Genomic DNA, 23,678 nt, shown 5'->3' with positions numbered 1-23,678 from the left:
AAAAAAAAATTAATTGTGATGGCTGCACAATTGTGAATATATGAAAAGCCACTGAATTATACCCTGTAATGAGTGTATGATATGTGAATTAGATTTCAATGAAGCTATTATAAAATAAATGAAATGGGCTCATGCCTGACCCTCTGATCTTTGGCAACTCCTTCTGAGTCTCAGTTTCCTCAATTCTAAGGTGGGGAAATTGGGACTTCTTAAAAGACCAGGAAAGGCCTTCTTATCATACGGATAAGGGCCCGATCTTGGCTTAGTTGCTCACCCACCATGTCCCCTGGGATCTCTGGCTTCCTTTTCCAGAGACTCAGTTTGCTCAGCCATATTACTAAGTGTGTGACTGACGACAGGCCACATCCTTTCCTGAGCCTCAGCTCTCTCATCTGTGAAAGGCAGGAGGTCTGGGGGAGCTAGGCATGGTGGCTCCCAACCTGTGATCCCAGCACTTTGGGAGGCCAAGGTGGGCAGACCACTTGAGGTCAGGACTTCGAGACCAGCCTGGCCAGTATGGTGAAACCCCGTCTCCACTAAAAATACAAAAATTAGCCGGGCATGGTGGCACGTGCCTATAATCCCAGCTACTCAGGAGGCTGAGGTGGGAGAATCACTTGAACTCAGGAGGTGGAGGTTGCAGTGAGCTGAGATTGCACCAGTGCACTCCAGCTTGGGCAACAAAGCAAAACTTCATCTCAAAAAAAATAAATAATAATTGTGATGGCTGCACAATTGTGAATATACTAAAAGCCATTGAACTGTACACCGTAATGAGTGTATGATATGCAATGTGAATTAGATTTCAATGAAGCTATTGTAAAATAAATGAAATGGGCTCATGCCTGACCCTCTGATCTTTGGCAACTCCTTCTGAGTCTCGGTTTCCTCAATTCTAAGGTGGGGAAATTGGGACTTCTTAAAAGACCAGGAAGGGCCTTCTGGGTAAGGGCCCGATCCTGGCTTAGTTGCTCACCTACCATGTCCCCTGGGATCCCTGGCTTCCTTTTCCAGAGACTCAGTTTGCTCAGCCATTTACTAGGTGTGTGACTGACAACAGGTCACATCCTTTCCTGAGCCTCAGCTCTCTCATCTGTGAAAGGCAGGAGGCCTGGGGGAGCTGGGCATGGTGGCTCCCACCTGTGATCCCAGCACTTTGGGAGGCCAAGGTGGGAAGATTGTTTGAAACCGGGAGTCTGAAACCAGCTTGGGGAACACAGCAAGACCCTATCTTAGAAACAAAAATTATCCAGCCATGGTGATGCAGCTACTCTGAAGGCTGAGGTAGGGGATCACTTGAACCCAGAGTTCAAGGCTGCAGTGAGCTATGATGGTACCACTGCACTGCAGCCTGGGCAACAGAGTGAGACCCCATCTCTTTAAAAAAAAAAACAGAGGGCAGATGCAGTGCCTCACACCTGTAATCCTAGTACTTTGGGAGTCCAACTCAGGAGGAACGCGTGAGGCCAGGGGTTTGAGAACCAGCCTGGGGAAGACAGCGAAACCCTGTCTCTAAAAAATAAATAAATAGGCCGGGCGCGGTGGCTCAAGCCTGTAATCCCAGCACTTTGGGAGGCCAAGGCGGGTGGATCACGAGGTCAGGAGATCGAGACTATCCTGGCTAACATGGTGAAACCCCGTCTCTACTAAAAATACAAAAAAAAAAAAAAACTAGCCGGGCGTGGTGGCGGGCGCCTGTAGTTCCAGCTACTTGGGAGGCTGAGGCGGGAGAATGGCGTGAACCCGGGAGGCGGAGCTTGCAGTGAGCCGAGATCACGCCACTGCACTCCAGCCTGGGAGACACAGCGAGACTCCGTCTCAAAAAAAAAATAAAAAATAAAATAAATAAATAAATAATAAAAAATAAACGAAGCAAAGAAATGGAGGGAATGGCAGCAGTCTGTCAGGGTGGAGGAAAGGAAAAGGCTAGGCATGGACCTGCACCCCTCATCGCCCTCAGGGTTCACTGCAAGGTTACCGAACGCTTGGCCCTGTGCTGGGAACTTCCCAGGAACTGGCTGGATCAGGACAAACCATACCAGGGGTTAAATAATGTGTGCTGGAACCTGGGGATCCTCAGGGGTTCCTTGGCAGGGCCTGGCACACTCCATTTGGAAAGAAGACCATGAGACAACGTCAAGTTTGGCACCAACTGGGTCTCCCAAAGCCCTGCACCTGCTTCCCACAACCACCGGGGCAGCCCTGCCATTCGCTGGGGTTCATTAGGCCCACTTGACAGAGGCAAAGCTGAGGCTGAGGTGAGAGGGGACCAGCCTGGCTGTGTCCGGCGCCCACAATGTACCCCAACCTTGACTCTGTCTCACTCTTGACAACCCTGCATGTTAGAGACTGTTCTCCCAAAAAGGGGAAATAGGCTTGTTGCTCAAGGGGGCAGTCTGGAGGGCAACATCAGGATGCAGCGTCTACACCTGCAGCCCTCCCCAGCCTGGGGATCCCCAGCCTACACTGGCTCCACCCTCGGGAACCACCCCCGTGGGCTGGGGAGGAGATGAGCACTGACACTGACCCGTGCTCCCCAGTCCCCAGCCTGGACCTCTCACCCCGACTTGCCCATCTCTCACCAAAGCCCTTTGATGAAGGGACGTGGCTTTCCACAGAAAAGCCAGCTGAGGCTCAGGTTAGTCCCTTGTCACAGGTCTCTCAGCCAGTGGGGAGAGGAGTGGCAAAACCTAGCCTCCCACCCAGGCCTCCTGGGAGCCACTGCCCGAGTGCCAAACCACTGTCTTCCCAAGTGCACTCTGGTTTCAAACACACCTAGTACAGGCGAGGCCTCGCAGTGAGCTCCCGACATGCCCGCAGCCCCCACTGGACTCTCAGACCCCACTGCTCACCTTGGCCGCTCAGGATGCCGGGAGGTGAAGATCATCACCCCCTTTCACAGCTGGGGAACAGGCTCAGGGAACGCCACGAGCTGGCCAGGTCCCCGCAGTGCCAGGGAGAATGCCCGTTGGGTCCTAAGCCTTTCTTTCCTTCCCAGAGCTCTGCCCTTGAAATCCTCCAGTCCCACCTCAGCCCCGTGAGGCAGACCCACGTCTACTTCCCAAAGCCGACGGGGACCTTCACCAGGGGGCTGTCTGTGGCCAACATGGCCCAGCTCCCAGGCTGGCTGTGACTCAGGCTCGGAGCACCCCCCTCCCCTGGCAAAAGCAGGGCAGGAGGGAAAGGGATCCTCCACCTGACCTGCAAGAGCAGCTTAATGTTTCCATATAAAGGACATACAGGGCTTAAGGTGCTTCAACTTCGTGTCAAAGTCACTGTCTAATCTGAGGCCAAGAAGCCCCACCCCCAGGCCCCACCCTTACCCACCCAAATAAACACTCACTCTTCCAAAACCAGGGGTGTTCCCTGCTGCTCCCCACCTACCAGTGGGGGCTGGATGGCAGGTTGGAAAGCAGAGACTGCAGAAAGACAAGGACATGCAGAGATGGGAAGGAGGAGGGGTGTTGAGAGGGTGCCCCGAGAAAAAGTACAGGGACCAAGCAGGACAGGGACCCAGAAGCAAAGGGACAGAGATCCAGAGGGAAAGGGACAGAGACCTTGAGAAAGGACAGAGACTCTGAGACAGAGGGGGGCAGAGACCCAGAGAGAGGGGGGGACAGAGACCTAGATGGAGGGAGATAGAGGAGACAGAGGTAGACAAGGCAATTGGGAAAATGAAAAAGAGAAATGTTTTAAGAAACGGCGACATGGGGAGATGAAATTGCGAAGACACAGAGAGGCAGAGAGATGGGAGAGACAGAGATGCGGGGGAGAGAGAGAGAGAGAGAGAGAGAGAGAGAGAGACAGAGAGAGAGAGACAGAGAGAGAGAGAGAGGCTTTGTTTGAAAGGATGGAAGCCAGTGAGAAAATGCATAACATGGGGATGGGGTGAGAGGTGGAGGCACTGAACCTGGGGGTAGATTCTCCTGGCGCTGAGCCTGTCGCTGATGGAAAGACAGGACCTCCTTGAGGGGGCCATGCTGAGGACAGGGATGCTGGGGGAGAGGTGGATGGGGACGATGCAGCAGAGCAGGAGGGGATGGCTCAGCGGGGCCTTGCGTGGAGGCACGTACCTGGTGGGGCGGCCCACCCCCATGCCCTCCGCTGGGGGCTCCTTGGTTAGGGCTGAGGGGAAGCCTCTGTGGGTGCCAAGGGGCTGTAGTCTGTCCTTGGTCCCAGGGGCCGTGTGACAGGCACCCGACCTCGGAGTCCACAGACGGATCAGAGGCTGGATGGAGGGGGGCCGGGGGTGGGGCCAGCTGAGAGCCGCAGAGGGGGAGCCAGGGAGGCCGGCCAGGCAGAGCGGCTGGGCCACAGCCCAGGCAGGCTGGACAGGAGACAGCGGCAGAGGAGACAGCAACTGGGGGGGCAGGGAAACTGACAGTGGGGGACACGAGACTCTGAAAGAGGGGGACACAAAGAAAGAAACGTGATAAAGGGGAGAAAGACTGAAGGAGAAATGGGCGCTCCTGAGTCCCCTGAGATGAAGCCTTCATCAGCTGGTGGGGGGCAGGGGTAAGGCCCCTGTCACAGCCCGAGTGAGTTCCAGATGAACGGACACTTAGAGAAGGTAGAACGTGGCAGCACCCAGTGGGCGGAGGGAGGGTTGCACTGGACTCCCAGTGGCCTCCCCTAGTCTAGCGGCCTGGGGGCAGCGGGCACCAAATTCCTCCCCACCCCCAAACTCCCCCCAGTTTCCTCACAGGGCTGTGGCCAAAGGACCAGAGTCTCACATGCACCTCAGGCCTCTTCCTGGTCCTTTATTGCTGCTCAGGAGCCCTGACCTTCCTCCCGACACAGCACCAGCCTCTAGGTCAGGGAGGAGGGGAGGGGGTCGCATGTAGCCCCCACACAGGGAAATCCTGGTCAAACCCAGCTGGCAGGAAGACAAGGGGCAGAAGCCAATTGTGTTGGAAGAACCCACACCTCAAATTCGATGCAGCCATTGTATATCCCCCGAGTTCCCTGCTGGGAACCAGCAGTCAAAACGGGGCCCTGAGCCGGACGCGGTGGCTCACGCCTGTAATCCCAGCACTCTGGGAGGCCGGGGCGGGCAGATCACTTGAGATCAAGAGTTTGAGACCAGCCTGGCCAACATGGTGAAACCCCGTCTCTACTAAAAATAGAAAAATGAACAGGGTGTGGTGGCGTGTGCCTGTAATCCCAGCTACCCGGGAGACTGAGTCAAGAGAATCACTTGAACCCAGGAGGCAGAGCTTGCAGTGAGCCGAGATCGTGTCACTGCACTCCAGCCTGGGCGACAGACCAAGACTCCGTCTCAAACAAACAAAACACTGGGTTCTGGGGCACAGGTCAAATGGGTGACAGCTGACAGGAAGGAATCCATCGACACACAGGCCCCACCAGGCCACACAAGTCTCTGGGTGGGCGTGGTCTCACAGAGCCCTGGTTAAACCAAGTTCTTTGGTGAGAGGAGTCACTGGGTCAGACCCAGGCCTTCTAGAGAACAACACACCAAACAGAATCCACCACGGCAGCCCAGAGGCTGGCCAGTCCCAGTCAACAGACCTGAATGAACCCCTTCCGGGGGGCCCAGTTCGACTTCAGTTTCCAAGCAGGAAGCAAAAGCAGGGCCAGTGGGACGCCTCAGACGCTGATAGTGCGGAAGACGGTGAAGCCCGACAGCGCCGTGCTGACCAGGAGCCCCGGGCACTGCGGGTGCCAGTGCAGCTCCTTCAGCTCAGTCTCGCCCTGGTGCACGAACAGCAGCTGCTGCGGGAGGTCGGCCAGTCCGGGATCAGCCTCCATGTCGCCTGCCTCAGGGTCCCGCTCCACTGCCAGGTCCCACTGTGTGATCTGGTGGTCTGCACCCGAGGCTGCAAAGACCCCGCTGTCCTGGGGGTGCCACTCAACGGAGGTCACGGGGGCCACGTGCTGCTTGAAGGTGGCCACTGGGGAGCCAGACTAGAAGGACAGGATGGGAGTGGTGGGCTCTGAATGCCTCAGCCTGACTCCTCAGGGGGACCCAGGCAGAACCCCCAACCCCTCTCGAGCCTCAGGGTTCAGCCAGGGCCCCACCTCTTAAGCCCTCACAAGCCCACAGTCCAGAAAAGGGACACAGGGTAATTCTGGCTGCTAAGAAGGCTGACCAGCCCAGGGGTTGCTGGGAATTGGGATTGACTTGCAAAGAAGCCCCTCCCAGCTCAGGTCACAGCTGCTCTTCCCTCTGCCTGCCTGTTTCCTTCTCTGTAAAAGGACGGCATGGGCCAGGCATGGTGGTTCACGCCTGTAATCCCAGTACTTTGGGAGGCTGAGGTGGGTGGATCACCTGAGGTCAGGAGTTGGAGACCAGCCTGGCCAACGTAGTGAAACCCCGTCTCTACTAGAAATACAAAATTAGCCGGGCGTGATGGTGCACGCCTATAATCCCAGCTACTCGGGAGGCTGAGGCAGGAGAATGGCTTGAACCCAGGAGGGGGAGGTTGTGGTGAGCCCAGATCGCGCCACTGCACTCCAGCCTAGGCAATAAGAGCAAAACTCCGTCTCAAAAAAAAAAAAAAAAAAAAAAAAAAGGAGGGCATGGCTCTCCCAGAGCTCTCCTGGCAGATTCTACAAAGGCCTGAAAGGAGGCAGAAGCACAATCCCCGGAAGCCGACCCAGAGAAAGACTAAGAATGACAGCACTTTCACTACAGCAAAGGCCCCGCTCAACTGGCGTCTCTCTCATTAGGAGAAGCAGCTCTGAAGTTCCCATGGTCAACAAGCTGGGCCCTGTGTGACCTGGTGGGCCTGGGAGGCTGGAATCCATCTCCAGCCTCTTCCCCAGGGCTGATGCTATAGAAATGATCAAACTGGGCCGGGCGCGGTGGCTCAAGCCTGTAATCCCAGCACTTTGGGAGGCCGAGACGGGCGGATCACGAGGTCAGGAGATCGAGACCATCCTGGCTAACACGGTGAAACCCTGTCTCTACTAAAAAAATACAAAAAAACTAGCCGGGTGAGGTGGCGGGCGCCTGTAGTCCCAGCTACTCGGGAGGCTGAGGCAGGAGAATGGCGTGAACCCGGGAGGCGGAGCTTGCAGTGAGCTGAGATCCGGCCACAGCACTCCAGCCTGGGTGACAGAGCGAGACTCCGTCTCAAAAAAAAAAAAAAAAAAAAAATGATCAAACTGGAGGGGAAAAAGGATGACATCATGGCAGCCCAGGAAGGCAGAGCCACACAAAGCTGTGGCTTTGTCCAGAGGGATGCCAGACACTGCAACTCCTCCTGCGCAGGGACCCTCCCAGCTCCACAGTGTCAACCCCTAGCTTGGCTGTCATGTCACAGCGGCTCCTGTCCTTTCTGTGCCTCAGTCCTCTCCTACAACGAGCAGGCTGGGCCCCGATTCTCAGTTGCATCTATAAATCTACCACTCTCTGAAGCTCTCAGCACTGGCTGTACAGACGGCTGTACTTCTGCCCACAGGCAGGTGAGAGTTCTGGTCTCTGCAGTCCTAGCCCCTCCATTTCTTGTCAGCTGTTCCCCTGGTGGACTGAGTGACTCCAAGAGTGGAGACGCACCACCCTTCCTCTTGTTGAGCCTGTTTCCTCCTCTGTACCCTGAAGAGGCGGGTGTCTAGTTCTAAGGGCTCTCCAGCTCTGTTGAATAAAACCATTCAAGGAGGGAGGATCCTACAAATCCCAGGGCTGCTGGGAGCAAGCTTCTATAGACCCCGGGGGCAGGCTGGGAAAATACCTTGAACTGCCGAAGGTCCCAGATCTTGAGGGCCCCGTCGTCCCCGCCACTGAGCAGGAAGGGCTCCCGGCGGCTCCAGCTGATGACATTGACGTCCCCATCATGGGCGGTGGCCGTGGTGAGCATGCAGGCCTTGCTGGGGGCTGCCCGGATGTCCCAGATGCGGATGGAGGCGTCAGCTGAGCAGGAGGCGAACACCTGGGGGAGACGGAGCCTGAGCGGTCCCGATGCCCGGCAGCGGTGGGCTACTCTCTCTTCCACCGTCCCTCTTACTAGCACTTGGCCTGGAAACTAAGTCTCCGTCAGGCTCCCAGCCCTCTTTTCCCTCAGACCTAGGAGTCTAGGTCCCTGGCACGAACTCCATCAGAACTAGACGACCAGACCCCCGCCCACCCTCACCGTGTTCTCGGTCGGTGACCACTGCAGGTCCTCCACAGAGCGCGTGTGGCCCACGAATGGCCGCTGGTCCACATGCCAGGAGCCGCCGTCCGTAGGTGTCCAGAGGTGGATGTTCTTTTGACAGTCACCGGTCAGCAGGCGACCTGGGGAAGGAAGTCAGGAAATGACGTCGCCCCACCTGGCCGCAGCTCGCCCCCTCCCTGGAGTCTAAGCGCCCCGCCCCTTGCTGCGGAGCCTGCTCGCCCCACCTCCCGGGGAATCCTCAACACCCCAGGGACTCACCGGGCACCCGGGGGGACCAGTCAAGGGCAAAGCCCTCGCCCATGTGCCCAGCAAAGGAGAAGATGGGCTTCATTTGGGCCTGCTCGTCCCGGAGGAAGGCCGCCAGGGCCTGGGGGTCCTCCACCACCTGCAGAAGCCGCCGCAGCGCAAACACCTCCACGTGGCCCTTCTCTGACCACACCCCAGCCACGGGCTCCTCACCCAGCCATGACACCTGCAGAAGAGCCGGGGGAGGAAGGGTGATGTGAAATGAGCGGAGAGGAGGATTGGGGCACTGACCACAAGCTCCCCATATCCCAGAGAACCAGAAGCGCGGTTCCTCAGATCTCCGAGGCCTGGAACTACAGCTCCTAGAAACCTCTGTGGGAAGAAAATCATAACCTGCGAAAACCAGCATGGTAACCGGGACAGTTCTCCACAGCGGGGCGGGAGTGGGCGGAAGGGGGAGTTGAGGTGGGAGGATAGAGCCCCAAGATGCCTGGGAGCTGAGGCTGCAATTCCTGCCAGTCCTTGGGAGGGTGTCCAGGCTCCTGGTCTTGGTAACCCTCTAAATGCTGGAAGGCCACAAGGCTCAGTCCTTGGATCTCCTTGCGTCTGTGTTCACCAGGAGACCCAGTCCAGCCACAAGGTTTCTAGTGCCCCTAGCCCTGACACCTCTCCGGGCTCCAGACTCCTACTGCACTGACCGTTCAAACTTTTTTGTTTTGAGACAGGGTCCAGCTCTGCTGCCCAGGATGGAGTGCAGTGATGCCATCACAGCTCACTGCAGCCTCAACCTCCTGGGCTCAAGTGATCCTCCCACCTCAGTCTCCCAGGTAGTTGGGACTATGGGTGAGCACCACCACATCTGGCTTTAAAAATTTATTTTTTTGTAGGCCGGGCACGGTGGCTCACACCTGTAATCCCAGCACTTTGGGAGGCTGACGCAGGCGGATCATGAGGTCAGGAGTTCAAGACCATCCTGGTTAACACTGTGAAACCCCCATCTCTACTAAAAATGCAAAAAATTAGCCAGACGTGGTGGCAGGCGCCTGTAGTCTCAGCTACTCTGGAGGCTGAGGCAGGAGAATGCCGTGAACCCAGGAGGCAGAGTTTGCAGTGAGCTGAGATCGCGCCACAGCACTCCAGCCTGGGTGACAGAGCGAGACTCTGTCTCATTTAAAAAAAAAAAAAAAAAAAAAAAAAAAAAAAAATTTATTTGCAGAGACAGGCTCTCACTTTATCACCCAGGCTGGTCTGGAACTCCTGGTCTCAAGTCATCCTTCTGCACTGGCTTCCCAAAGTGCTGGGATTACAGGTGTGAGCCACTATGCCAGCTTGAGCATTCAAACTTAACCAATGCCAAGCTCCTAATCGCCACCTGCAACTGCTCCCTCTCCACCTCAGGCCCAAAACTACAGGACTCATTCTTGTCTTGTCCCTTCTTCCTCATGCCCAGCACCTACGCTGGCTACACTAAAAATGCTCACTTCCAGGGCTGGGCGCAATGGTTCACGCCTGTAATCCCAGCACTTTGGGAGGCCGAGGAGGGCGGATCACCTGAGGTCAGGAGTTCAAGACCAGCCCGGCCAGCATGGTGAAACCCCATCTCTACTAAAAATGCAAAAGTTAGCCAGGCGTGCTGGTGGGTGGCTGTAATCCCAGCTACTTAGGAGGCCGAGGCAGGAGAATCGCTTGAACCCAGGAGTCAGAGGTTGTAGTAAGCCAAGATTGCGCCATTGCACTCCAGCCTGGGCGACAAAAGTGAGATTCCGTCTCAAAAAAAAAAAAAAAAAAAAAAAAACCCCTCACTTCCAACCCTCTTCTCATGATCTCTATTGCTGTCACACTACTACTGATGTCATCCTTGCCCTGAATACTATAAGTCTTCCCACAGGATTCTTTCCTCCTACCCTTGCCTCTCTGCAATTGATATTTAAAACAGCAGCCAAAGGGATCACTTTAAAACAAAAGCCAGACCCTGTCTTTCCTCTGCCCGGAACCCTCCAATGTCTCCCAGTTAAAAGCTGGAGTACTTAAAGTGGCCAACAAGGCTCTGAACAATGTCTTCTCTGTGCCCGCCCCCCAAATTGTGTCACTGTCCCTCCTTGTTCATTCTGCTCCAGACAGACTGGACTCCCCACCTTCGCTTGAAACTCTTCAAACATGCCAAGCTCACCCCAGAGCCTTTGAACTTGTGTTTTCCTTGCCTGCAAATTCTTGTCCAGGGTTCACTGCCCCACTACCTGTGAATATCTACTCAAATGGCATTTTATGACTGAATACTTCCTCACCACACTGTTTAAAAACAGCAACCCACTCCTGGAGCACCCTAACCCTCTTCCCCTGCTTCCTTTGAATTTTTTCCAGGATAGTTAACACCTTTGGACATGGTACACATTTACTTAGTTTCATCTCGTTCCCTTCCCCGACTAGTGTGTAAGTTCATGGAGCCGCAGACCTTTTGCTTGCTGCTAAATCCTCTGCATCTAGAACAGTACTGAAACATAGCAAAAATAATTTCATGGAAACAGACAGTCCCAGCTATAAGTCAAGTACTGCTCTAAGTGCTCTTCACATACCATATCATTCTATTTACAAGTCTACCTGATCAGAAGATATTTTAGCTTTGAAGCAAAAAAACAAATAAACAGGCTGGGCACAGTGCCTCATGCCTGTACTCCTAGCATTTTGGGAGGCCAAGGTGGGCAGATCACTTGAGTTCAGGAGTTCAAGACCGGCCTGGCCAACATGATGAGACTCCGTCTCTACTAAAAATACAAAAAATAGCCGGGCGCGGTGGAGTGCACTTGTGGTCCCAGCTACCTGGGAGGCTGAGGCAGGATAATCACTTGACCCCGGAAGGCAGAGGTTGCAGTGAACCGAGGTCACGCCATTGCACTCCAGCCTGGGCAATGGGAATGAAACCCTGACTCAAAAACAAAACAAACAGCCACAACCAAAAATAGTTCCTGAATGGTAACAGAAAATACATACCTCCTATTACATACAACCAGGTGCTATTCTAGGCACTATATGTTATTTCATTTGACCTCATGCCAGCCCCATCAGATAAGTTCTGTAACTCACTATGTTACCAAAGAGAAAAGTGAAGAACATAAAACATACCCTGACTTTGGGAGCCTGAGGCATGAGGATCACTTGAGGTCAGGAGTTTGAGACCAGCCTCGCCAACACGGTGAAACCTCTTCTCTACTAAAAATGCAAAAAATTGGCCGGACGCAGTAGCTCACGCCTGTAATCTCAGCACTTTGGGAGGCCAAAGCAGGCGGATCAGGAGGTCAGGAGTTCGAGACCAGCCTGACCAACATGGTGAAACCCCGTCTCTACTAAAAATACAAAAATTAGCCAGGCATGGTGGCATGTGCCTGTAATTCCAGCTACTCAGGAGGCTGAAGCAGTAGAATCGCTTGAATCTGGGGGGCGGAGTTTGCAGTGAGCCGAGATCACGCCATTGCCCTCCAGTCTGGGTGACAAAGCAAGACTTCGTCTCAAAAAAAAAACCCAAAAAACAAAAAATTATAAGGGTGTGGTGGCGGGCGCCTGTAGTCCCAGCTACTTGCGAGGCCAAGGCAGGAGAATCGCTCGAACCTGGGAAAAAGAGGTTGCAGTGAGTCAAGATCACACCACCCCACTCCAGCCTGGGCAACAGAGAGACACTCCATCTCAAAAAAAAAAGGCCGGGCACGGTAGCTCAAGCCTGTAATCCCAGCACTTTGGGAGGCCGAGGCGGGCGGATCACCTGAGGCCAGGAGTTCAAGACCATCCTGGCCAACATGGCCAAACACTGTCTCTACTAAAAATGCAAAAATTAACCAGGTGTGGTGGCGTGTGCCTGTAATCCCAGCTACTCGGGAGGCGGAGGTTGCAGTGAGCCGAGATTGTGCCACTGCACTCCAGCCTGGGTGACAGAGCAAGAGTCGGTCTCAAAAACGAAAAAAAACAAAAAAAAGGACATGAGGATGTGTTGGGAGTTAGGGACACAGGGGTCGGGTCGGGTGTGTTTCAGAGTACACAGAGCAGGTTCCTGGGACCACACCTACCCGAACTCGGTTGATGCCACCATAGTGGGGCAACATGGCCAGCTCCAGCTGAGGCTTCCGCTCTTCCTCATCCTCTTCATCTTCCTCCTCCTCTTCTTCATCACTGCCCTCTGAGGGTGGGGGCTTCGTCCCATGCAGATTGTGCATACGAAGAATCATCAGTCTGGGGGAAATTGTGGGGTGAGTTACGCACTAGATGCCACGATTCTTAGGAAGGAGAGAGGCTGGAAACCCAGACTCCTGGGTCTGCGAGAGGCAGAAACTGGAAGCCCTAACTGCTGGGTCTTGAGGAAGGGGCTGGAAACTGAGCCTCCTGGTCCTGGAAACGCCTCGGGTTTTACCTGTTGCTCTGGGCGCTCTCAGCCTGGGTCCCAGCACACAAGTAAAGTGTAAGAGGAAGCTCTGTCCTGTTGTCTCCCAGGTGATCCCGGACTATGTCAAAGCTGAGACAGGGGGCGCCTGGGGATGGAAGGAGGGGTTTACGAGTTAAGACGGGACAGTGAGAGCTCAGTCCCCGTCTCCCTCATGGATCAACCGCCTCCGGTGTGAAATCCTCTCTTGGACCCCAGCCTTCTCTTCCCGAGCACCTCTCAGGTTAAAGGCTGGGGATTAGCCACCTCAGGACCCTGGAGTCCGGACTCAGCCCTACCAGTCTGCGCTCGGTGGTAGAGCACGTAGGCCTCCTCGTCCATGACCAGTTCCTCTCCTTCGCGTAGCGGCGGTCCCCGGCCGGGCAGGTAGACCTGGGCCGGGCCCTCGGGACTCGTGTCGCCAGACTCGGCTTCCATAGGTTCCCCGGTTTCACACGTGTGCCGCCGACCCTTGCGCGCCGCCATCTTCGAACCTTCTCACTGCTGACGTCCGGTAAGAGCGTCACTTCCGGGTTTCGCCTTCCGCCTAATGAGATCAGCCCTCCTGCGCGGTTACCTTGGAAACCCCAGGGACAGCTAATTCGAGAGGGTAATGCGGCAACGCGGGAGGAGAACTCAGGTAATGGCGCCAGCGAAAAGAGCCTGCGGATACGGAGAAACTGCATCTTCGCGTGACTTTGGGCGCTGTTCCTCGCGGTAGTGGCAAGGCCTCCTGGGAGTTGTAGTTCTACGGGAGGCCTGTTTTCCGCATCTTCCACTTTGATTCCCAGAGCGTTCTTTCCACTTAATTAATTATTCATGTATGCAAATTTGCTCTCTCACTGGCAAGGAGATTGGGTTTCTGCTCCCTGAGGACCCAAAAGGCCGGTTTCTTCTCTCTCTGTTTTGATGGCTTTGTTTCAAAAATGCCTTCTTGTAGACAGGATGGATATTATCTGTAAGTTAGGCGGTTCAATCTACCCTCTAGGGGCAGTCAATTGCCTAACTAGACATTCACATTGCAGCTCTGGTCAGCGAGCACTTAATCAGAAAGTCCACCCTCTGGAGGCAGCTATTACAAGTGCTTCGTCTCTCTTTATCGCCCATCAGCACCAGCGGTTTGGCTAATTGACATAATGAAATGTTAGAAATAGATTCTCATTGGTGAGATTAACAGCATTCAAGATAATGCGGATTGGCTGGGATATGTCAGACACTCTCCTAGCTTGCATGAACAGGATATTAAGAATCTAGCAAGCCTTGGTGCCTATAGCCATAGGAAATAAAACCATACTTTTGATCCTAATATGTTTTGTCTCCCGGATCTATCTCACCACTCTCTTGGGGTCTCTGTCTGCCCCAGTACCCTCTGGATTTCTCTCTTTTCAGGGTCTTTTCCCACCTCCTCTTTCTTGGTCTTTGTCTCCCCACCCACCTCCTTTCAGAGCCTCTGTTCTCTCTCTAATTCTGTGTCCTCTTCCCCTGTGGGACTTTTGTGTTTCTGTTTCCTCCAGAGAAGTTGAGGGGGGCTAACAGACACGGAGCTTAGGCTTGGACTGAGGAGGCATAAAAACATGGTTTATTCCAAACACTGCAATGTGGAATAAGAGAGTGGGAAGGGAGGTTGGTGGAGAAGTGTGGACTCCCAGACCCTCCCCTCCGCAACCCAGCCCCAGACCCGGCTGGAGATCTGGGAAGAGGAGGTTTTTTGGAGGACTGCTGGGTCATCACTGAAGGGTCGCAAATAAGGGTTGGATTTGGAGAGGATGTGGTTGGTGACAAGTGGGGTGTCGGGAGGTGCGGCAGGGTGGGAAGTTTTGGCTTCAGGGAGGTTGGGTTCATCGCGGTGCAAGGGAAGGCGGGGCTTCCGTTGGGGACGTGTCCTAGGTCAGAGTAGGGAAAAGCGACCGAGGATGGAAGAGGAGGAGGGGGTGTCACGGTTTGATGTCAAGGGTCACAGTCTGGTCGGGGCACAGTCTGGGGTTCGGGTCACAGTTTGGGGTCAGGGGTCACAGTCTGGAGTCGGATGACCATTTTAGGAGTCGGATGTCACAGTCTGGGTCAGGGGTTTCTGTGTGGCGGGGCCAAGGTCTGGGGTCACAGTTTGGCGAACGCGTCTCACAGTTTGGAGTCCCAATGAATGAAAGGTTAAAAACGGGCTTCCCCGGAGGCGTGGCTGGGGCCGGGGAGCTGCACAGTGATGTGGGGGCCACGGCCCCGGGCGTGGAGGTGGGACGCGGGAGTGGCGTGACCCCCCCCACCTCCCGCCCCATCTGGTGACGTTAAAAAGCCCTTGTCGGGTTTAAAAAAAAGTCCGGTGGGCTCCAAGGCCCCCGCCCCCTCGCTCTCAGCCTGGGTGATAATTGGGGGGACCAAATCCTCTCCGGCTTGCGGTTCCTCCAGAACCAGGGGGCGCAGGACGCTGCTCCAGGCGGGGTCCAGCCAGTTCCACTGCTTTCCTTCCCAACCCACGCGGGTCCTGTCCACTGCGGGCGCCCCCTCGGGCCGTGGCCTGCGCTGACCAAGGGGGCGGTGGGGCCCCCGGGGCCGCGTCATACCTCGGACTCGAGGCTGGAGAAGTGTGCAGAGCCCCTGCGGGTGCCCAGGTCCCCGCCCCGGTGTCTCCGGTGGGAAGCTGTGGGCAGCGGCGGCCCCCAGTGCGCGGCGTGAGGGCACCTGCGAGCGTGGCGGGAGGGCCCGGTAAGCCTGCGCGCAGGGGCGGCGCGAGGGCACGAGCTGAGGTCCTCAAGCGAGCGCGAGGTGGGCGCGGGCGGCTGGAGGTCCCAGCCCCCAGCGGCGCGCCGGTGCCGGTGGTGGTGGGGCGCAGCAGCGGCGGGTGTGCGGTGCGAGGCCCGCGGGCGGTGCGGGTGTGACCGCGGGCACCCGCAGCGGGCACGGCGTCGGGGCGGAGGCCCGGCGGCCCAGGGTGGAGGCGGCGGCGCCCACCAGCCGCCGTCCAGGCCATCGTGCGAGCAGCTGAGATGGCGCGGCGGCGGCAGCAGCTCCAGGCTGGCGCAGTGGCGACAGTGCCAGGCGGCCGGACCGCTGCGCGGGGGCAGGTAGTCCCAGCTCCCGGCGCGCCAGCCCCCGAGCTTGTCGACCGACCAGTAGCGGCCGGGCGGCGGCCCGAGGCGCTCGGCGTACGGGTAGGGGAAGTCGGCGAACCACCAGGGCTCCAGGCCGCCCAGCGACGCGCCGCCCAGGCTCTCCGAGTCCTCCGAGTCCGACGGCGACGGCTCGAGGTCGAGGTAAGGGCAGGGGGGCGGCGCGGCCCGGCACGGGGGTGGAGCGGCCGGGGCTCCTCCGCCCGCGCCTCCCGCGCCTCCCGCGCCGCCCGCGCCCGGCCCCAGCAGGGGTTGGCTCTCGGGGTCCGATCGCGGCCACCGCGCGGGCGCCGGCGGGCTCTCGTCCTCGAAGGCCAGGCGGCAGAGTGGCGGCCCGACGGCGGTGGCCGCGGCGGCGGGGGGCGCGGGCGGCGACGGGAAGCCGGGGAAGGCGCCGGCGGGGGGCTCGGCCGGCTCCTTGTCGCGTACGATGGCGAAGTAGGAGGGCGGCGGCTTCTGCGGGGGCTGAGCGGCCGGCGGGGACAGCGGGCGCCCGGCTGCGCCCCGCGGTGCCGCACGCGCCTCGCCCAGGCCCAGGCCCAGGCCCTGCGGCTCGATGGGGCCGTAGTAGCGGTGGAAGCCGTCGGCCAGGCCCGCGCTCCCCGGCGGCCCCGCGCCCTTGGTCCGGCGCCAGCGGTCCACTGCGGCGCGCTCGCGGGGCACGAAAGGTGCGGGCCCGGGCGCCGGCCGCGGTGCGGGGTACGCGGGGCTGGGCAGGGGCTGCGGCGGCGGCGGGGGCTTGGCGGGCGGCGGGGCGGCCTCGGCGCTGCAGCAGCTGTACATGCCCTGCGGGTTCGGGGACAGGATGGGGGTCAGCGCGGGGTGCCCAGGAGGCCTACCTGCCTCCCCTCAGTCCCTCCCTCCTCTCCATTTCCCAGCCTGCGTCTCCCGCTCTCTTCCCCACTATCCACATCTCGACCCACATCTCCATGTCTCTGCCCGGCTTTACCTTTGTCCCCTGCCCCCGCCATCTCCCCTTCTTTGCCTCCCTCTCTGCCCCGTACCCTGGAGAAGGCCAGCAGGAAGTCCATGCGGTGGGTGGGCCCCAGGCAATGCCGCAGGCGCCAGTACACCAGGTGCTCCCAGGCGAAGACCAGCAGGGACAGGCCCATGGCCACCAGGAGCATGTAGAAGACGCCCGCCATGTTGTCGATGTCCAGCTTGCTGCTCATCACCTCGATTTTGTCATTGTGGCAGATCCCGGAGAGCCACAGCCGCTCCAGCATCTCGATCTCATCTGGGGAGGGGCGGTCAAAAGTCACCTGCTATGAGTACCCTCAGAGGACCCTCGTCTGTGATGTGGGAGTGTAGGCCCTCAGCCCCTTCCTCCCTCAGACCCTGGTGTCCGGGCCTTTGTCCCTTTCTTCCCCAGAACCCAGGGGCCTCGCCCTCCCCCTCTCCGCTGTGGAAATCCCTGCGCGCAGCCGCACCATCCCCCAGGAACTGCAGCAGCGCCAGGTCGATGGGCCGCTTCCAGCGGGAGCCCTTGTGCAGGGCGATGCCATAGCCTGTCGTGGCGAAGACCTTGCCGGAGCCGATGGTGACAAGCTTGCAGCCCTCATCCTTGCGGGCCATGTAGTTGAGCACCGCAGCGTCGTAGATGAAGGCATCCAGCTTCCTGGAGGGAGGGGGAATGGAGGGCAGGGTCAGTCCCACCTAGATGCCCTCGCTGCCAGGCCTGGAACCTCCTCACCTCTAACCTCCAACTGCTCCAAATCCTAACTGGCCCTGAGCTCTTGAGCCAATCATTGCACTTCTCTGTACCTCAGTTTCAACATCAGTAAAATGGGCGTGGCAGCAATATCTCCCTTCAGAGTTGTCGCCAAAAGTATGTTTTTAAGAGACAGGGTCTTGCTCTGTTGTCCAGACTGGACCAGAAATCCTGGGCTCAAGCGATCCTCCTATCTCAGCCTCCCCAGGAGCAGGGACTATAGGCAAAGGTTAGATAGTACCTCAGGCAAAGGAGGTGTTAGCTGTGACTTTTTTTTTTTTTTTTTTTTGAGACAGTCTCACTCTGTTGCCCAGGCTGGAGTGCAGTGGTATGATCTTGGTTCACTGCAAGCCCCAACTCCCAGATTCACCCGATTCTCCTGCCTCAGCCTCCAAGTAGCTGGGATTACAAGCGCCCACTACCATGCCCAGCTACTTTTTGCCTTTTTAGTAGAGACAGGGTTTCATCATGTTGGCCAGGCTGGTCTTGAACCCCTGTCCTCGTGATCCGCCCATCTCGGCCTCCCAAAGTGCTGGGATTACAGGCATGAGCCATGGCAGGCGGCCAGAACAGAATGAAATAGTTACTCCTTTAGTCCTCACTGTAGTCCTCCAAAGGAGTGCATTTACTCTTGCATTTTAAAAAAGAGGATTGAGACCAGCCATGGTAGCTCATGGCTATAATCCCAGCAATTTGGGAAGCCAAGGCAGGTGGATCACCTGTGAACTCAGGAGTTCCAGACCAGCCTGGCCAACATGGTGAAACCCCATCTCTACTGAAAATACAAAAATTAGCCAGGTGTAGTGGCGGGCACCTGTAATCCCAGCTACTCAGGAGGTTGAGGCAGGAGAATTACTTGAACCTGGGAGGCAGAGGTTGCAGTGAGCCAAGATCGAGCCACTGCACTCCAGCCTGGGTGACAGAGCTAGATGCCATCTCAAAACAAATAAAGAGGAGGATCGAGGCTTAGAAGGAGAAATGAGGAAAAAAATAATAATGCGAGTGAATGATTGCTTATATTGTGCCAGGCATTGTTCTATCTAGTCTAAGAACTCTTTTTTTTTTTTTCCTGAGATAAGGTCTCACTATGTTGCCCAAGCTGAAATGCAGTGGCACCATCATAGCTCACTGCAGCCTTGACCTCTTGGGTTCAACTGATCCTCCTGCCTCAGCCTCCTGAGTAGCTGGGACTACAGGCACACATCACCACACCTGTCTAATTTTTGTATTTTTTGTAGAGACAGGGTTTCTCCATGTTGCCCAGGCTGGGCTCTAACTCCTGGGCTCAAGTGAGCCTCCCGCCTTGGCCACCCAAAGTGCTGGGACTACAGGTGTGAGCCTGTAGGGAGATAACCATTATTTTCAGATGGGAAAACACAGACCCAGACACATACCTTAACTCGCTTGGGTTCTCCCACTAGGCCCTGATTTCTTTCTTTCTTTCTTTTTTTTCTTGAGACTGAGTTTCGCTCTTGTCCCCCAGGCTGGAATGCAGAGGTGTGATCTCGGCTCACTGCAACCTCCACCTCCCAGGTTCAAGCGATTCTCCTGCCTCAGCCACCCAAGTAGCTGGGATTATAGCCATGCACCACCACACATGGCTATTTTTCTATTTTTAGTAGAGATAGGGTTTGGCCATGTTGGCCAGGCTGGTCTTGAACTCCTGACCTCAGTTGATACACCCGCCTCGGCCTCCCAAAATGCTGGGATTACAGGCGTGAGCCACCACACCTGGCCTAGGCCCTGCCCAGGCTGGAGCGCAATAGTGCCATCTGGGCTTACCACAATCTCCACCTCCCCAGATCAAACGATTCTCCTGTCTCAGCCTCCAGAGTGCCTGGGATTGCAGGCATGCACCACCACGGCCAGCTAATTCTGTATTTTTAGTGGAGACAGGGTTTCTCCATTTTGGTCAGGCTGGTCTTGAATTCCCGACCTCAGGTTATCGGCCCACCTTGGCCTCCCAAAGTGGGTTTCGCCCAAGGTGCTGGGATTACAGGCATGAGCCACCGTGCCCAACCTAGGCCCTGATTTCTAAGACTTGGTGGGAAGAGGCACAGGGCTGTGGAGTTAGTTCTCATGGATGCATTTGTTATGGCACATGCTGCTATCACTCTCATTTACAACTGCTGTCATTTTACATTTATTTCTGTGGTGGTTCAGAACCTTCTGAAGGTGGTTCTCAACCTTCCCCATGAGACTGCAAGACCCCCAGGGTCCCAGTTGGTCTCATTCTCTTCTGTGACTGGGGCATAGTTCCTGGCACGTAGGATGGCGTTGATAGATATTTGCAGAATAAATGAGTGAATGAATAAATGAATCCACACAGAGGAATACTGTGTAACTCTTCTGTGGTATCAGATAAATGCTTATGATCTGACAGGTGAGGATGTATGGGGTATATTTTATATATTTTTAAAATATGTATATGTATATTTTTCTTTTATTTTTAGAGATGGGGTCTCACTCTGTTTCCCAGGCTGGTGTCTCAACTCTGGGGCTCAAGCAATCCTCCTGCCTCAGCCTCCCAAAATGCTGGGATTACAGGCGTGAGCTTTCACACCCAACCTAGGGGTGTATTTTTTAAAAAGTTAGGCTGGGTGTGGTGGTTCATGCCTGTAATCCCAACACTTGGGCCACATAGTGATACCCTGCCTCTATAAAAAAAAAATTAGGCTGGGTGCGGTAGCTCACGCCTGTCATCCCAGCACTTTGGGAGGCCGAGGTGGGCGGATCATGAGGTCAGGAGATCGAGACCATCCTGGCTAACACGATGAAACCCTGTCTCTACTAAAAATACAAAAAAAAACTAGCCGGGCACGATGGCGGGCACCTATAGTCCCAGCTATTCGGGAGGCTGAGGCATGAGAATGGTGTGAACCCAGGAGGCGGAGCTTGCAGTGAGCCAAGATCGAACCACTACACTCCAGCCTGGGCAACAGAGCGAGACTCCATCTCAAAAAAAAAAAAAAATTAGACAGGTGTGGTGATGCACCTATATTCCCAGTTACTCAGGAGGCTGAGGCAGGAGGATCCCTTGAGCCCAGGAGTCTGAAGCTGCAGTGAGCTATGATGACACCACTGCACCCCAGCCTGGGTGACAGAGGGATACCCTGTCTCTAAAAACAAAAAAACGAACAAAAAATTACTCCCAGAATCCTATATAAAATATGAGTTCATATTGGCTGGGTGCAGTGACTCACACCTGTAATCCCAGCACTTTGGGAGGCCGAGGCGGGCGGATCATATGAGGTCAGGAGTTCCACACCAGCCTGGCCAACATGGCGAAACCCCATCTCTATTAAAAATACAAAAATTAGGCCGGGCGCGGTGGCTCAAGCCTGTAATCCCAGCACTTTGGGAGGCCGAGATGGGCGGATCACGAGGTCAGGAGATCGAGACCATCCTGGCTAACCCGGTGAAACCCCGTCTCTACTAAAAAAATACAAAAAACTAGCCGGGCGAGGTGGCGGGTGCCTGTAGTCCCAGCTACTCAGGAGGCTGAGGCAGAATGGTGTAAACCTGGGAGGCGGAGCTTGCAGTGAGCAGAGATCCGGCCACTGCACTCCAGCCTGGGTGACAGAGTGAGACTCCGTCTCAAAAAAAAAAAAAAAAAAAAAACACAAAAATTAGGCCGGGCGCAGTGGCGGGCGCCTGTAGTCCCTGCTACCCGGGAGGCTGAGGCAGAATAATTGCTTGAACCGGGGAGGCAGAAGTTGCAGTGAGCTGAGATTGCACCACTGTACTCCAGCCTGGGTGACAGAGTGAGACCCTGTCTAAAAGAAAAAATATATATATATAATTTCACATTTATTTACTTAATGATATTTGTTGTGGGGTAAAATTTTGGTCATCTTAACTGCAGACATTAGACTAGCTCTTAGAGGGAGGTACCTCTCCTTCCTGAGTCCAGCATTATCCAAAAGAACGTGCTCTGATGATGGAATGTTCCCTCTTCGCTGTCCAGCATGACAGCCAAGAGCCACATATGGCTCTCTAGCACCTGAAATGTGACCAGTGTGACAAAGGGGTGAATTTTTTTTTTTTTTTTGAGACAGAGTCTTGCTCTGTCACCCAGCTGGAGTGCAGTGGTACAATCTTGGCTCACTGCAACTTCTGCCTCCCGGGCTCAAGTGATTCTCCTGCCTCAGCCTCCCAAGCAGCTGGGATTACAGGTGTGCACCACCATGCCCGGCTAATTTTTGTACTTTGAGTAGAGACAGGGTTTTGCCATGTTGCCCAGGCTGATCTCGAACTCCTGACCTCAGGTGATCTGCCCGCTTCGGTCTCCCAAAGTGTTGGGATTACAGGCGTGAGCCTTAGCTCCTGGCCACATTTTATGTAATTTCATTAATTTAAATGGAAGTAAGTATTGTACAGCACAGTTCTGGGAAGCCAAGATAGATAGATAAAGACAATAGATAAAGATAAAGAAAGATAAGACAAGCTAGGGCCAAGGGCGGTGGCTCATGCCTGTAATCCCAGCACTTTAGGAGGCTGAGACAGGTGGATCACAAGGCCAGGAGTTCATGACCAGCCTGGCCATGCTGAAACCCCATCTCTACTAAAAACACAAAAATTCGCTGGGCGTGGTGGTGCACGCCTGTAATCCCAGCTACTCAGAAGGGTGAGGCAGGAGAATCACTGGAACCCGGGCAGCAGAGGTTGCAGTAAGCCAAGATCAAGCCATTGCACTGCAGCCTGGGCGACAGAGCAAGACTCCGTCTCAAAAAAAAAAAAAGCATGGCTGGATGCTGAGTTGAAGAGAAGCCAAAGGATCTTCCAGGGAATACTTAACCTCCAGTTTTGAGTGGTGAGCCCGTCTGTTGATTTAAGTCCTCCTGTGTCCCCAAACCTTCAGAAAAGTCCTGTCCACACACTCACAGGCTCACATATAAATGCCGTGTGTGTGTGTGTGGTTGGTTGCATAGAAATCAGGGAAAAGCACTGAATTAGTCCATACGTGCTAAGTGGGGAAAGAGACAGGAAGTGGATTCCCCAAACTGAATGTCTCTCTAGCTGAAGCAAAGACTCGGGGGTGGAGAATGTGAAGCTCTGGAGAATTAGCAGAAACCTGGGGAGGACGTTCATCATCCCACTGTTGTAGAATGGGGTTTGAATTAATTTTATATAGATCCTAACAGGGAGTTCCCGGATGACATCTGGAAACATAAGTATAGGTGAGAAAAATACAGCCACTGCCTGCAGGCACTTCTGCCTTGTAGGCAAACTGTAATTTTTCCCTATGTTTCTCTTTGTTTAGGAAGATCCCCTTGGGGGTGAAAGGTGAATTGCTACTGATGTGGTTTTTTTTTTTTTTTTGAGACGGAGTCTCGCTCTGTAGCCCAGGCTGGAGTGCAGTGGCCGGATCTCAGCTCACTGCAAGCTCCGCCTCCTGGGTTCACGCCATTCTCCGGCCTCAGCCTCCCGAGTGGCTGGGACTACAGGCGCGGCCACCTCGCCTGGCTATTTTTTGTATTTCTTAGTAGAGACGGGGTTTCACCGTGTTAGCCAGGATGGTCTCGATCTCCTGACCTCGTGATCCACCCATCTCGGCCTCCCAAAGTGCTGGGATTACAGGCTTGAGCCACCGCGCCCGGCCCTATTGATGTTTAAGTGGAAAGAAGTTTCTAGAGTTAGGTTGAAGGGGAGGGATGGAGGGGCTGGGACTGGGATAAGATGGAAGGAGTGTCTCTGGGGTCCTTAGAGGACAATGGGGAGTGGAAGGAGAGACTCCAGTTGAATTTTGGAGAAAGCTAAAAGTCAAGGTTCCCAGTGGTGGAAATATTTGAGAGATTTCAGAAAGAGGAGCTCTAACAGCATTCACTTTCAATTGTTTGCTCAGTTGTTCTGGGATATACTGTCTCCCTCCCCTCTCACATCCACCCCACCACGCCCTCATGGTCCCTAAATATCTATTTAAACTCAGCCATTCCAGGGGCCCTGGCTCATGCCTGTCATCCCAGCACTTTGGGAGGCTGAGGCAGGAGGACTGCTTGAGTCTAGGAGTTCAAGACCAGCTTGGACAACAAAGGGAGACCCTGTTTCTACAAAAACTTTAAAAATTAGCCATGTTTGGTGGTACACGCCTGTCG

At 55.3% G+C, this 23,678-nt stretch overlaps 3 protein-coding genes across 3 annotated transcripts in view; 1 reads left to right on the top strand and 2 right to left on the bottom strand.

Moving 5' to 3' along the window:
- TMEM143 (transmembrane protein 143) overlaps window positions 1-23,678 on the top strand; it is a 170,232-nt gene that overhangs the window by 43,146 nt on the left and 103,408 nt on the right. The gene's annotated exons all lie outside the window — the stretch shown is intronic.
- GRWD1 (glutamate rich WD repeat containing 1) overlaps window positions 4,737-23,678 on the bottom strand; it is a 152,411-nt gene continuing 133,469 nt past the window's right edge. The window contains exons 2-8 of the mRNA XM_050772472.1: window positions 13,068-13,290; window positions 12,760-12,877; window positions 12,419-12,581; window positions 8,376-8,589; window positions 8,094-8,236; window positions 7,695-7,892; window positions 4,737-5,925 (exon numbers count right to left, since the gene is read on the bottom strand). Coding sequence (XP_050628429.1) covers window positions 5,608-5,925; window positions 7,695-7,892; window positions 8,094-8,236; window positions 8,376-8,589; window positions 12,419-12,581; window positions 12,760-12,877; window positions 13,068-13,254 — 1,341 coding nt within the window. The 5' untranslated portion in view covers window positions 13,255-13,290 and the 3' untranslated portion in view covers window positions 4,737-5,607. The remainder of the gene's footprint in view (window positions 5,926-7,694; window positions 7,893-8,093; window positions 8,237-8,375; window positions 8,590-12,418; window positions 12,582-12,759; window positions 12,878-13,067; window positions 13,291-23,678) is intronic.
- GRIN2D (glutamate ionotropic receptor NMDA type subunit 2D) overlaps window positions 15,120-23,678 on the bottom strand; it is a 54,814-nt gene continuing 46,255 nt past the window's right edge. Inside the window, exons 11-13 of the mRNA XM_050772376.1 lie at window positions 17,303-17,490; window positions 16,877-17,109; window positions 15,120-16,658 (exon numbers count right to left, since the gene is read on the bottom strand). Coding sequence (XP_050628333.1) covers window positions 15,321-16,658; window positions 16,877-17,109; window positions 17,303-17,490 — 1,759 coding nt within the window. The 3' untranslated portion in view covers window positions 15,120-15,320. The remainder of the gene's footprint in view (window positions 16,659-16,876; window positions 17,110-17,302; window positions 17,491-23,678) is intronic.

The sequence above is a fragment of the Macaca thibetana genome, chromosome 19 (assembly GCF_024542745.1).
Source record: "Macaca thibetana thibetana isolate TM-01 chromosome 19, ASM2454274v1, whole genome shotgun sequence".
NCBI classification, from domain to species: domain Eukaryota; kingdom Metazoa; phylum Chordata; class Mammalia; order Primates; family Cercopithecidae; genus Macaca; species Macaca thibetana.
This window is presented reverse-complemented; position numbering and strand designations above follow the sequence as displayed.